Below are 14215 nucleotides of genomic sequence, written 5' to 3'. Positions count from 1 at the left end.
CAGTATCTACATCTAGAAGCCAAGTTTCTCGTATGGGGCCCGACAAGTTTCACAACAAAAGCAAGCATGCTAGAACGAGACGCTAGAGGCTTAAGTCTTAAAGGTAACTTCATTCTACTGGATATTGCTACGAAGCTCGTGAAAGGGACCTTGATGGCCGAGATAATCTGGCTGGTAGCCAAAAGGAAAATTACCCTCACGCTGAATCGATTTTGTCTATCCGAGGTCTCTATTCGCAAGGGCTGACATGTCCATGCGTTTTGGATACAGTCTCACTTGGGAACCACGCGATCCGCCGCATACTCAGGAAGCACTGAAGTTCATGGATGGAACCCCGGTCCCCAAAACCCGTGTTCAACATCTGAAGAAGCTATTCCGTTGAAACAAAGGCCTCTAATAAGATCTTGAATTGAGAATATGTGTCTGCTATGCCCTGTAGTTTTCTCAATAATCATTTTATGCACACCTTCTATCTAATTTCTTACAATGCGAAGGAATTGCGAGAACGAGAGGCGGCTGGCGATGAGGCAACAACGAAAATCTCGGGGAAAGCAAAATCTTCTATCAGTGAATGCATATAAGAATTTCTCAGCAAAGCGGTTTTGATGGCCATTTCCTCAGTTTGCCGAGGATTTCCAACCATGCGGAAAGGTAAGCGTGATTCTCCAACAAATCTCATTCAGGTCAACGCTTCGTCACTGCACTATATGGTGCCTGTTCCCTGCTGGCACTGGCAATGGTGTTTCCGGAAACTCGCTAGTATATTACTAATTATTTGATAGTGCACCACAGTGGTCTCATCACAGTCGAATGAAATTCATCGGGACGAAATTGAAAGCATGACTTCCGCAAATAGTTCATTTCAAGCGCTGCTTGCAAGGTCCGTCCACTTTGACTATCTCTGATGAATCGATATGCAGCAAAAGGAACAATGGAAAAATATCTAGCCGATATTATCATATGCCCCTTGACTTCTTGTTCTCTTTCAACTTTGCCATCTTAACCAGTCTCCCCAGCCACTCCGTCTCCTCATCCGTAAAATTCAGTGGCGCCACATTTGACAAGCAACACATATTGTTCTCCTCTAACTGCCACGCTCCTGGTTCCAATACTTCCTTCGGTTCTTCCATAAACACCTCGAACTGACCGAATTCTTGTTTAGTCCCCGCATACTTGTTCTTGTACAGCCACCCATTGAACCACAAAGGGCGCTTGTCGCGGTCCAGATGGAGGAGTTGGGGGCCACAGATGGTGATGTCAGCTTCATGGCCAGGTGCCAGTTTGCGGTATCTTTTCGTGGCGGTAGCCGTAAAGCGCTTGTCGAGGTCCGAGGCGGGAAGGTGGTTGGCTGGGTTGAAGTTGCCGGGGTCTTGAGCTACGCCCATTATACCAGTTGCACCAGGGTGGAAAGCATAAGAGGTGTCACCGGCGAGCTCCCAACCGATCCAGAACGTCTCTTTGTCGCCTAGGCTTTTGTTAGAATTAGGAAGAAAGACGGGATGAGTAAAAGGGGGATGGGAGACAAACCATAAACCATATCATAGGTCCCCACAATCCCCGCTATCTTATTCCCATCCCTGTCAGGCCCATTCATTCTACATACTAGTAATAAGGCAACAAAGTGTGTCCACTTATCCACGACTACAACACCAGACTCTTGCATATGCCCGCTCTCCCCGGTCCACATCCTGCTCTGCCGCACCAGTTTCGAAATCGGCTTTGGCAGGATCTGCTGCAGCCATCTTTTTTTGCTCTCGGGCATGATCATCCTATCTTTAAAAAAAAGGGCGCCCGTGCGCATGTAGTCCTCGTCATTGAAGAGCACTTCAGGATTGACGAAGAACAGTGAGTCGGCGTCGATGAAGATAACCTCGCGGAAAGACGAGAAGAGGATAGAGAACGGCTTACCGGCCCATCCGGTGAGCCGCCAGCCCTCATCGCTGACCATGGCGGAGAGGTCACGCGTCACCACGCCAGGGAGAGCTTCGAGCTCGGCTCGGAAGTCTTCGCTCAAGTCGCTGTCGCCAAGATACATTATTTCGATAGGTAGCTCGCAACCAAGGGTGCGGAGGGAGGGAATAGCAGCGAGCAGGAAGGACACGTGGTTGTCGCCCGCCGTAAACACGATGCCACGACCTCCGTGGTACGACGATGCGTGCAGACTCATATGATCTCCGAAGTATGGGCTCGTCCACGGAAACAATAGCGCGGAGAGTTTGACGAGGAAGTGACGATAGAATTCGTATTTGTGGAGCGCCTCAGGGAAGGTTTGCTCGCTAAATTTGGCACGTATGTAGGGGACGAGATCGTCCCGAATGTAGGTACTATTATTGTCTTCGGTAACGAGGTGGAGTTTCTCCCAAGCTTGGAAGAATTGTTTATATGCGCGCGTCCGTAGACCGAGTTCACGCAGCTTTTCCGCACCCGTTCCTATCACGGGCCGCAGGAGCTCTCGGAGGTATATTTCATTGGGAATTATGGAGAAGAGGTAGTCGAGTGCGGTGTCGAAGTCGTCGGGGAATATATGCCTGGACTCCGTATCCTTGTTGGGATATTTGGAGACTTTCGGGACAGAAGGCTGTGAATCTTCATCTTTCATTGATACAGACTCAACATTGGCCTGCGGTTCCATGGTAGACCTCGCTATGGATTCTTCAAACATATTTTGCGATGTTGAATCCTGCCACGATACCTCCGCAGTCCTTACAATAGCGGGGTGAATCCGCCAGAGTCTGTCCTTGGCCATACCAAAAGTCGTCCGCGTACTCTTTGCATCCGGAGTTGAAGAGTCAGTCCAGAAGAAAAAGTAAGATACTGTTAACCACCCTGCTGCTGCTACTGCAAACACGAGGTGGATGGTCCGCAAAGTCATCCATTTCCGTCGTACTTTGGCTTTGAACCTTGAACATGGCGGGTGAGATCGGCCTTCTTTGAGTGGAGTTGAATGCTGCGGGAGGTATAAGTCAACCATCGCGGTGGGAGTATGATTGTGAGGACCGCAATGGGAAAGGGGTTGAAGATTTCGTAGACAGGGCGATTTTCGATGTGGTAGGATAAAGCAATTGAGAAACTCGAAATACTGACCACGTGGTGGAGGTTTTAATCAATGCGCTTCACGATGCTGAATATGGCAGGCCATGCCAAAACACCTACTTGTTAAAAGCATTCCAAGAAAACGCAATTACCCTTTGCGGGTCTCAGCCATCGCCAGTCAGTGCAAAAAAGGGGAGATATCCTTTTTACCGGTGATCTGTACCACCATAAGAAATTTAGCTGCCGTGTTGTGTTTAGTGAAAAGGTGGGTAGGGGCCCTACTATCGAAGATTGGGGGCAGGCTTTTCACATTCCGACCGTAGGGGGTATAGTGCAATACCTAGCCCTTGCAAGGCAAATTCCGTCACGACACTCTAAGCGTGATCTTGACAGCTGCCATGTTTTGAGTGGGGAAACGTAGGCCCAGCTGGATCAATATTCTCAGCAAGGTGCCATTGGGCTGACAGCAAGAATGGGGAAATGCCGTGCTAACCGTTATTATTCCCCGTGGCTCCTTCCTAGAAGAGCAGGTCTTGTCAAGAGTTTGGCCAATGAACAACACGGTATTCTATTATGCTGTTAAATGGGTGTTTACAGCCCATTCCTGAGGTGACTGTAAGGCGGGACCTCTCTTTGACGCGACTCGGTAGTCTGCGAATCAAACTGACAAGAGTTCGTGATTCTAGCGAGAATACTGTTTAGGGGCGTTGTCTCGACTAACACGTATCTTAGCCTCCCATTGTTTTTATTCCGGGGCTTTGACATCTTATCATGCTGTCAAATTCTGGTGGCTTGCATTCAATTTCCTTATTCTCATGTGAACTTTCATCAAAGGTCATCAATTCAATGGGTTTTCAACGCGATATTTTAAGGGAGAAAGGGGAAGCCTGCTCCTTGCAGAGTGGCATATTTCACTCTATAGTATTCTCCTTGGTCGAAATAAGGCGCCATAGCTCAGCCTAGCCTTGGCATTGAAAAAGACCGGGCCCTTGGGAATTGCTGTATTTATATTGATAGAATGTGGAAAATCATGGTATTTGAGGACCTCCTTGAAAATAGAATCTGGAAGTATTTAAGGGGCATACTGCGATGTACATCACAACTCTAGTTTACTTACTGCATTGAATTTGTGGAAACCGAAAATCATGTTCCTAAAGCTCCTCACTTCCGCTCTCCTCTTCTCTACCTTCAGCAATGCACTGGCACCAGTTGGCCTGGGCACGGCTGCGGCCTATCTGGTTCTTGGTGGCCAAGCAGTGACAAACACAGGCCCAACGATTGTTGACAGTGGTGGCAATCTTGGAGTCTCTCCGGGAACGTCTGTCACCAACTTCCCTCCTGGAGTAGTAGTTCCCCCAGGAGTAATCCACATTGCCGATGCCAGCGCAGCTCAAGCACAGTTGGATCTGGTGACTGCATATAATGATGCAGCTGGCCGGCCATCTGCCACGCTGGAACCGACAGACCTTGGTGGTCTAACCCTTACTTCTGGTGTATATCAGTCTGTCCCAGGTAGAGGTCCAATGACCATTACAGTCGGTCGCACTCTCACGCTTGACGCTCAAGGAGACCCGAATGCGGTTTGGATCTTTCAAACCGACTCCTCCCTCATTACTTACAGCGGGTCCCGAGTGCTGCTGATCAATGGTGCCCAACCTTGCAATGTCTTCTGGCAAGTGGGAAGTTCTGCTACCCTTGGGACAACAAGCACTTTCGTTGGAACCCTCATGGCACTCTCATCTATCTCGGCTCAAACAAACGCGGTAATTCAAGGACGTCTTCTTGCACGTAATGCGCAAGTGAGTCTGGACAGCAATACAATCACTCTTCCGAATTGTGCCATCATCACATCGACCACTTCCACATCGACCACTTCCACATCGACCACTACCCTATCTACCACTACCACGTCGACCACTACGGCGACAGGGCCAATCATTACACTGCCTATCATAGGTCCCATAGGTCCCATTTTAGGCGGCGGCATTGGCAACAGCGGTGGCATCAGCGGCGGCATCGGCAACCACAACGGTGGCGGCGGCGTCGGCAACGGCGGCGGCGGCATCGGCAATGGCGGCGTCGGCGGCGACGTCGGCAGCGGCAATGGTAATGGCAATGGCGAGGGCAAGGGCAAGGAAATAGGGAATGGCAACAGTGTCCCAGTGCCCATCAGCGAGCATAACCACTACCACGACCAAGGTCATGACCAATATGGAGCAGACAGCGATCACTATGGAACAGACAGCGATCACTATGGAACAGACAGCGATCACTATGGAGCAGACAGCGGTCACTATGGAGCAGACAGCGGTCACTATGGAGCAGACAGCGGTCACTATGGAGCAGACAGCGGTCACTATGGAGCAGACAGCGGTCACTATGGAGCAGACAGCGGTCACTATGGAGCAGACAGCGGTCACTATGGAGCAGACAGCGGTCACTATGGAGCAGACAGCGGTCACCAATATGATCGAACGGCAAACATGGAGGATGTGCAGGAGGCAATCCAGCACGCCCAGGAAGCTGCTAACGTATACAATGCACGCCATTAACATTGTTGAAGATAGCAGAATTATGATATTTATCTTTATTCGTGGGGATTGGAGATCGTTCAGGGACTTTTGGCGAGGTTATGTCATCTAGAATAATCAGGTTAGGAAAAATTGATTGGTGCGGAGTACTCTTGCAGTAGTTAGACTATTTATGCCAAATCTCCCTAGCATAAGCTTCTCGACCTGCGTAATGCGACGGTCAGCTCTGCGATGCTGTATCAAAATCAGCTCAATGGGTCGCCTCTGTTTCCGTCTTCGACATATTGGAATTTGGCTTGGTTGCATTTACTGGTGTGAAAATATCAGATACGTCGTATCCTGTCTTTACTGCGAGAGCGAGCACGTGGGCCGAGCCTGATGGTATAATAGTTAGGGATGAGTTGAAGACAGGAAAGGGATTGAGAATTGTGGAGTCAATGATGGATGCGATGGACTCTAACAATACTTTGAGATTGATGCTGGAAATATACACAAGTAAGGAGTAAGCGAGAGCCCGATAGGTATACAAATTATTGCATGCGACCTACGGTATCTAGATTGTTTAATTTATCATATCAGTTCCTCTTCAGTATGGCGCTATACATAGGAAGCTATCTAAAGGAATAATAGTGAAATTGACTCCAACTGGGTCCGGCTAGCCGCCGTGCTTGAGTGAATTTTCTCACTTTATGGTAGTTACAACCTTATTTCTTTATATGCAATAGTGACTAGTTGATCTCGATTTATCCTATACCAGCTGCGACAGTAGAAATCATCTATTCGATCTCCTGCCCATCACATCTTTCAGGACCATCCTTACTGATCCAGCGGCTTTTTCGGTAAACGCAATTTATACGCGGCTCTTCGATCGAGTGCGTATCATAGAAATGGTGACGCGGATGAGACACATCTGGATACGCTCTTTCCTTGCAGCAAGGGTGCGGATAGGAAATCTAAGTCGAAGATTTCAATAAGTCCAAGTGAGTATTAATATTATGAAGAAGGGTCGCTTTACTCAACCACTGTTGGAATCTTTTATCTGCTTGTTGGCTTGTATCGGCCAAGCAAAAGGGGCAAAGCCTAGGCGCAACAAGGGTATATCTGAATCTCAGAATGCCACAGATAGAATGCCACAGATAGAATGCCACAGATAGAATGCCACAGATAGAATACCACCCCGTCCCCCACTAATCCCAACACCTTGTGTCAGAGACGGTAGACGCGCTTCAACTGCCGAAGATAGGATGTTGAACACTTGGAGAGGCGCCTTCAAGCAAGTCTATTGACTAAAAACTAACCCACTAGGACCCGCTAAGATATTGACATCTGAGATGACATATACTGAAAGGAATCTTGTGTGGGCTCTGAGGAGACACGGCATATAATAGGACACCCATTCTTAGATTAGTTATAGTTGCCCTTTCGGTTTAGCCGCCGGTAGTTGATAAATTGTGTGTGTGTACATACTGCCAGTAGCGGTGGTGCAGTGGTTAGACCTCGCCAAACGCGGGTTTGGGTTGGGTTCTCAATTGCATTACCCGTGTTGTTTTATTAAGTAGTGATGCTTCAATGGTCATATTATTGAGGGGAGTTGATTGTGTGTTGTATTGAGTGTGTCTTCTAAGATACAAGAAGTCAGGTATATATTTGTGCACGTGATCCCAGCCTCATTATTATCCCAGCAACCGGGATATTTTAACACGGCCCACACACGATCATCTCTGTCTAAGATACAATTGAAGTGAGAGATTCATACACTACTTATCCCTACTACCGCTCGGCCCCGCCAGATGGAGGTCGACGACCCCCCCTGCGGCCGACCCTCGACCGGGAACTCCGCACCTCCTCGAGTCCTCCGAACCCCCTTCGGACCCTGCCACGCCTACTCCCTTCCCTCGAAGCTCCCTGAAACGCAGAGCAGTCTCTCCACCGAACAAGCCGCCTGCCACGGCGCCGGCAGCCTTTCCGGCCTCGACGCGCGCCCTTTCCGTCCGCCAGCAGGTCAGCGCAGCTGCAGACGACCAACTCCTCTTCCTGAGCGACTGGAAGCTAGCAACAACCTCCCTCGCCGAAGCGCTTGATTCGGTTATCTCCTCCCTACAGGGCCGCCCACGCGAGCTCGCCAGCGCACTCGCAGCCAAGTTCATCGCCCTAGCCCGCCGCGATGTACCGCAGCAAGACCCCCCTAGGCTCTCCACCGCTCCCCGAGCCCACGGCACCCACTGCCCCCCCAGCGAGCTCCTCAGCTCCCCCGGGCCCAGTCCTGGGCCTCGATAGCCACTCCCGCGCCCGGCCAGGAAGCGTGGCAAACCACGGCACCGAATCAACGTGACCGAATCCGGCAGCGGCAGCGCCAGACGAAAGAAGCCGACTCCCGCATCTTCCTCCGACTCCCAAGCTCCTCTAGCTTACGGGATATTGGACCCCATGGCGTCCGAGTCACACTAGCATGCAAAGTCCCCGGCGAAATCACACGAGTACAAGCTGTCCCTACAGGCTACGCTATATCTGCATCTGAAGAAGGCATGACCTTCCTCCTCTCTTCCCAGGCTAAACAGCTAGCCGGGGACGGCTACTTCGAGGCCGCGACGGAATACCACCAGGTCGTAGTCTCCCGTATCCCACAGCGAATCTGGACCCCCGATAGTGGCTGGATGCCTACTACAGTCAGCGATATTAGTGCAGAGGCGGAGCGGGTAACCGGCCAAAAGCCGCTCACGACCAAGCTCTCTAACCACCAGATCGAAGCAGACTCTGTTACAGCGGTTATAGCTTTCCCAAGGAAGCTCCGCTACGCACTTCAGCTATTCGGCGCCTCCGGCCTTTCTAGGCCTACTCGCCCAAAGCAACGACCGCTACAGTGTACCCGCTGCCACAGCTTCCATGACGCGCGGGCCTGCCGCTCTAGCGAACGCTGCGTCTCCTGCGGATCGTCCAAGCCAGAACATACCTGCCGCGCGCAATGCATTAACTGCCATGGACCGCATGCTGCGGACTACCCAAAATGCCCCGCTAGGCCCTACATACAGAAAGGGGTTATCGTCCGCCTCTCGAAAGCCGCCTTAACTGCCGTTCGCAAGGCCGGCCGGACCGCCTTCCAGCAACAACAAGTTAGACACACCCCTGACCCACGAGCGACTAACCCGGTTCGTCACTATCAACCGTCAAGCCAACTCTCCCAGGAGCTCGCGAACCAACTCTCCCCCCAATGCAGATCTATGAGAATACTACAGGCCAATGTCGGGAGGGGCGGCCCTGCCCACGACCTACTTCTATCGTACGAAGCAGACGTCATCCTAGTCCAGGAGCCCTGGACTGATATGACGAGGCAACTCACGAAGACGCACCCACGCTACCAGCTGTTTGGCCCTACCACCCGCTGGGAAGCTAGGCCTAGAGCTCTGACATACGTACGCAGGGACCTCCCCGCGTTCCCCCTCCCACACCCCGATTCACCCGATATCGCAGCCGTCTGCATATCCGGACTCACAATAATCAACACCTACCGCCCCCCAAAGGATCTAGTGGTCCCAAACACATCTAGCTCAACACCATCTACCCTCCACACGCTCTTACAGTACTCCCCTCCGCAGAACACCATCTTAGCCGGGGACTTCAACACTCACCACCCACTCTGGCAGCCGGAGACGGAGGCTCACAACACTACACCAGGAGCAACAGCGCTTATAGAGTGGCTGGAGGCCAACGGACTAGCCCTTTGCATCGAGCCCGGCACCCCTACCCGCGGGCCAAACACCATAGACCTCGTCTTCTCGGACATCCCCGTTGAAGCTACAGCAGAAGACCACCTCTCTTCCACGAGCGACCACGCAACTATACTAATAACAATAGACTGGCAGGAACCCCCACCCCGTCGGAAGCTGGGCTCTACCGACTGGGAGAAGGCTAAGGCATTACTCAACCTGCCGCATAAGGACCTTCCTGTCGACGACATAGCGGAAAAACTAGTCAACACCGTGCAAGAAGCCATCCAAGGCGCTTCTAAATATAACACCCGCAGACTCCCACGTACCCCTTGGTGGACACCAGAGCTCACAGACCTACTACGACAAACACGGCAGCAGCAAGCGCCCGACTACCTGCCACTTCGGAGAGCGGTTTCCCGCGCGAAGGCCAGCTACTGGAAGGAGCGGATCGAGCAGGCCACTTTACCCACAGACGCCTTCGCACTCGCCAGATTGCACAGGCGCGCAGACCAGCTCTCCGCTCCCCCTCTATATATCCGGAACGACCGGATCACGACGCCACAGGGCAAGGCGGACACCTTCCTCACTCACCTCCTAGAGAAGGGAACCTCCCTCCCGCACCAGCAGGAGGAGGGGCCCCCGAATCAGCCCCAAGATCCAGTAGGATTACCAACGAAGGAGGACTGCTATGCCGCCCTCTGCGCGCCCACCCCGTCTGCCCCTGGAGAGGACGGACTTGCCACAACAGTCTGGAGGGAACTCTGGCCGGTCGTCGGCGACCTAGTCACATCACTCTTCCGCCGCAGCCTAACAGAAGGGCACTTCCCGCAGACCTTCAAATCTGCAAAGGTCGTTATGCTACCAAAGCCGGGGAAGAGGGACCTCACCCAGCCAAAGTCCTGGCGACCCATTAGCTTACTCTCCACCCTAGGTAAAGGCCTAGAACGCTTCATCGCGCGGCGACTCACGGTTCAGACCATTCAAGCACAACTACTAACGTCGTGCCACTTCGGCGCCCTACCCGGCCGCTCAGCCGTAGACCTAGTCCAGATCCTTACCCATAGCGTGGAGAGAGCCTTCCAGCAGAAGAAGGTGGCCTCTTTACTACTACTGGACGTGAAAGGGGCCTTTGACGCGGTTGATCACCAGCGGCTCCTATCACACCTACGCCTTCAGGGATGGGACGAGGGCCTTACCTCTTGGATACGCGACTGGCTATCCGACCGCTCCGTTTCGGTCCAGGTCGGAGACGCTACCGCCACCGCAAAGATAAGAGGAGGCCTCCCACAGGGGTCCCCGCTGTCCCCAGTCCTCTTCCTCCTATATGCGGCGAAGATAGTCTCCTCACAAGATAACTCCTTCTGCTACGCGGATGACCTAGGGCTACTGTTCGTCGGGGACTCCCTTGAGGAGACATCCCAGCAGCTAGTAGAAGTATACAAAACGATCACTCTATCTGGAGCAGCATCAGGCCTCCCATTCTCCCTAGAGAAGACCGAGATCCAACATTTCTCGAAGCAGCGGAAGCTGTCCGCGCCTACGGTCACTCTACCAGGGGTAGGCGAGATTAAGCCATCCCCATATACCCGTTGGTTAGGCGTCCTACTGGACAGCAAGCTCACCTTCCGACCACACATCAACTGGGTCTTCAGCCGGGGCAAGCGGCTCGCACTACATCTGCGGAAGCTCAGCAACACCCAGCGAGGATGCCCGGTTGCCTCTATGCGAGCAGCGGTCATTCAGTGCGTGATACCGACAGCGTTATACGGCGCGGAGGTGTTCTACACCGGCCAAGGGCAGAAGGGCCTCATCGACTCCCTACGCTCCCTACTCCGGCTCGCTGCTCTAGCCATCCTTCCAGCTTACAGAACAACCCCTACCTCAGCGCTACTCCGCGAGGCAGACCTACCCTACCCGGAAGCCCTCCTCGACGGCGTCCTCCAAAGGGCAGCAGTCCGATACGCGAGCCTAGACGCTAGACACCCGATCGCGAGAGTTACCATCAATGCATACGATACTAGAAGGACGAGACTCACCAGAATCCTCCAACGCGTCCCAACGCCGGCACCGGAGAGAGCACGTGTAAAGTCACGTCTTCCACCGCTCCGCATACTACCTACTACGGACACAAACAAGGCCGTATACGCACCAGCACCGCTACGGTTAACGGTCTACTCGGACGGCTCACGCACTAGCCAAGGGGCTGGGTACGGGTTCGTGGTCTACTACGGCTCTATCCCTATCACCCAAGGGTATGGGTCAGCTGGCTCCCAGACAGAGGTGTACGACGCCGAGATTATGGGCGCAGTAGAGGGCCTCCAGGCGGCTGTCAACCTACCCTGCGCAAGCTACTCCACAGGCCTTGTTATCCTCCTCGATAACCTCGCTGTCGCTAGCCTACTCGCGGACGGGAGACCTGCACCACACAGACGAAAACTCACAGAATTATTCCAAAAGCTCACTACCCAGTGGAAATCCGCTGCCTATATCCTCAGCACACCCCGCACGCCCGTGGAGGTGCGCTGGATGCCAGGCCACTCCGGGATAGCAGGGAACGAGACTGCCGATGAGCTAGCAAAGAGGGGCGCAGCGTTAGACGGCTCCCACATTCCCCCTTCCCCATCTTACCTTATGCGCGTAGCGAAACAACATACCCGCGCGGCAACGCGTGCTGCGTATACCAGGGACGCACCTCAGGCATACCAAGACCTAAATATTCAACCCCACACCAAGAGCAGCCGCGCTCGGGAACACAGGCTTCCCCGCGGGGTGCTCGGCCGGCTGCTAGCCGCACGGACCGGCCATGGTGACTTCCAGGCATACCACGAGAGGTTCCATCACAGGGACTCCCTTACGACCTGCTCCTGCGGTAAGCCAAAATCCCCCGTCCACTTCTTCTTCTGCCCGCCTGCGAGGAAACGCTGGAAGGATCGATGGAAAGGCCCAAAGGCCAGCCCATCTGCAATGATAGACTGGATACTGAGCACAGCTGCTGGGGCCGAGGAATTCGGCCGTTTCGTGCAAGAAACGTCCTTCTTTAAGGACATCTGCCCAAATTGGGCACAAACATGCGCCGCATAGCGCAACAGTCTTCACCTCTGCGTAGACGGGAGAGGCTGGCACCCTCTCCCATCCGTGGGTAGTCAGACCGGGTACTCCACCCCCAGGAACCCAGGCCAGGATAGTGCCTGGCGCTTCTTCGATTCCTTTCCCAGCACGTAGTGCTCAAATTTGCTGCTTTCCAGCGTGTATTTAGTTGAGCTAGTTAGCTAGTTGTAGTAAATCCTCGCTTAAGTAGCACGTCCAGTTACCCCTCGGGAGGTAGCGGGTCACCTGCCAAGTGACCTGCCGGCGACGTTAAATAATTAATAATAATAATAATAATAATTTTAACACGGCCCATGGGCTGGGTTTTCGCGGGTGGGTTTGGGCGGTGGGCGGGTTTTGGCGAGGCCTACGATGTTGAGAGCGGAAATCCCCATTACAATATCTATATTGATTTTTTATATTACTAATTAGCTAGCTAGCCATTTCCGAGTTACAATTATGTAAGGAGTAATTAATATTGTTTAAAACTAGTGCTAAGTTCAGCAAACCATTCGTCATGCTCATCGCAATGAAAACGAGCCGTAGTTGATGGACAGTCCACTAATTACTGAATCCCTGCACCTTTAGAAACTAGTGTCGGGATGCCAGCATGGTGAATCCATGAATAAAAGTTTTGTACAGCACTAAACTGCTTTTGTTTTTTGATATTCTTGGCATTGTGCGTTGATTTTGCTTACTATATGTTTTGTATTATAAAATGGATAGCTAGATCATACTCAGAATCTCAGACTTCTTCTATCTTGTGATTTTGACCACATACGAGCATTACAAGTTGGGTAATGCGTGTCCGATCATACACCGCCTACAGGATCCCACAACTAGTCTAAGCCACACACAGCTTTTATTAATAGCTACCTCCTTCCCAGCCTCTTCATGTACATAAGATAATCACTTCCATCCTTCCAACGCAGAGTAGTGATTGTCAAATTGCCAAGCACTTCGAGCCAGACGCCATTGCCCAAGCTCACTCACGGAACAGATCATCCACCTCCTTCATGGCTCAACTTCCATTATGGGGCGCCGGGCCCAATCAAGTCAGGGCTTATTTGGCCGATCTCCTTATTTACAAACACGATGCCTCCTCCCAATCCGCGAAATCTATCTCCGATCTATGGCAGCTAGGCCAAGGACACGACCTGCGTCAGGCAAATATGACCAATTTCATTGATATATTTGGGGAGCCAGCGGGTCGGTATCTGTATCGAACCGTTACCGAAGATTTCCAAGTCGAGTGGCGGGCCTCTACCTTAGGCATGATCAGCTTTTGGACTTCTTCTATTGCATGCGTTGCTGCCGTCTTCTTCGTCATCCGAGCGGCTTGCGTTCGCTCAGATGTGCAGGTCAATCGAAGCCTATCCCTCGCGGCCTTTTGTGGGCCGGTAATGCTCATTATTGGGATTTTGGAGTGCTTGCACTGGGGTAGTACCTTTTATTCCATAATGACTTGGGTGGGGTTTCTTATGACTCCTCTTGCGGTAGTGGCCGCTTTCTATGCCCTTGAGACTTGGGATACATCGTCGGGGGCGAGAGCGAAGTAGGACAAGGATAGCAGAGTTTAGAATAAATAAGCTATTTCTCTCTTTTATGCTTTCGCTAATCGATACAACTAAACATCCATAAAATTCTAATACGTCTAAACATTATCATTGGTCCGTCCACTAGTCTTGTTCAATGTATTCAATCGATAACACCATTAATACTGACAATATCGCCTAGCGCTGGAGATAGTTGCTGCTATTATTATCTCAGATGATCTCGGCGTCATAGCAGTAAACAGCGGATTTTCTAGTAGTACGTGTTGTCCTGTAATCCACCACTCTAACATTTTGTAGTCTT

The 14215-nt window shown here is 52.0% G+C and overlaps 4 protein-coding genes across 4 annotated transcripts; 3 read left to right on the top strand and 1 right to left on the bottom strand.

Annotated features, from left to right (window-relative positions):
- Positions 1-956: 956 nt before the first annotated feature.
- N7481_010206 (alpha-mannosyltransferase) lies at positions 957-2971 on the bottom strand (the record flags this gene model as incomplete). The annotated part of the gene is made up of 2 exons (XM_057269425.1): positions 957-1465; positions 1528-2971. The coding sequence occupies 2 exons, from the start codon at positions 2969-2971 to the stop codon at positions 957-959; spliced, it is 1953 nt and encodes a 650-aa protein (XP_057120102.1).
- Positions 2972-4178: 1207 nt separating this feature from the next.
- On the top strand, positions 4179-5585 carry N7481_010205 (ice-binding family protein; the record flags this gene model as incomplete). The annotated part of the gene is made up of 1 exon (XM_057269424.1): positions 4179-5585. The coding sequence occupies one exon, from the start codon at positions 4179-4181 to the stop codon at positions 5583-5585; it is 1407 nt and encodes a 468-aa protein (XP_057120101.1).
- Positions 5586-7354: 1769 nt separating this feature from the next.
- On the top strand, positions 7355-12352 carry N7481_010204 (uncharacterized protein; the record flags this gene model as incomplete). The annotated part of the gene is made up of 4 exons (XM_057269423.1): positions 7355-7565; positions 7618-7730; positions 7799-9931; positions 10322-12352. The coding sequence occupies 4 exons, from the start codon at positions 7355-7357 to the stop codon at positions 12350-12352; spliced, it is 4488 nt and encodes a 1495-aa protein (XP_057120100.1).
- Positions 12353-13374: 1022 nt separating this feature from the next.
- On the top strand, positions 13375-13917 carry N7481_010203 (uncharacterized protein; the record flags this gene model as incomplete). Its single annotated transcript, XM_057269422.1, has 1 exon — positions 13375-13917. The coding sequence occupies one exon, from the start codon at positions 13375-13377 to the stop codon at positions 13915-13917; it is 543 nt and encodes a 180-aa protein (XP_057120099.1).
- Positions 13918-14215: the final 298 nt, after the last annotated feature.

Source organism: Penicillium waksmanii (assembly GCF_028829765.1).
Source record: "Penicillium waksmanii strain IBT 27052 chromosome Unknown utg000008l:1.0-5622682.0:1.0-5626561.0, whole genome shotgun sequence".
NCBI classification, from domain to species: Eukaryota; Fungi; Ascomycota; class Eurotiomycetes; order Eurotiales; family Aspergillaceae; genus Penicillium; species Penicillium waksmanii.
Note: the sequence above shows the minus strand (reverse complement) of the source record. Positions and strands in the feature narration are given on the sequence as shown.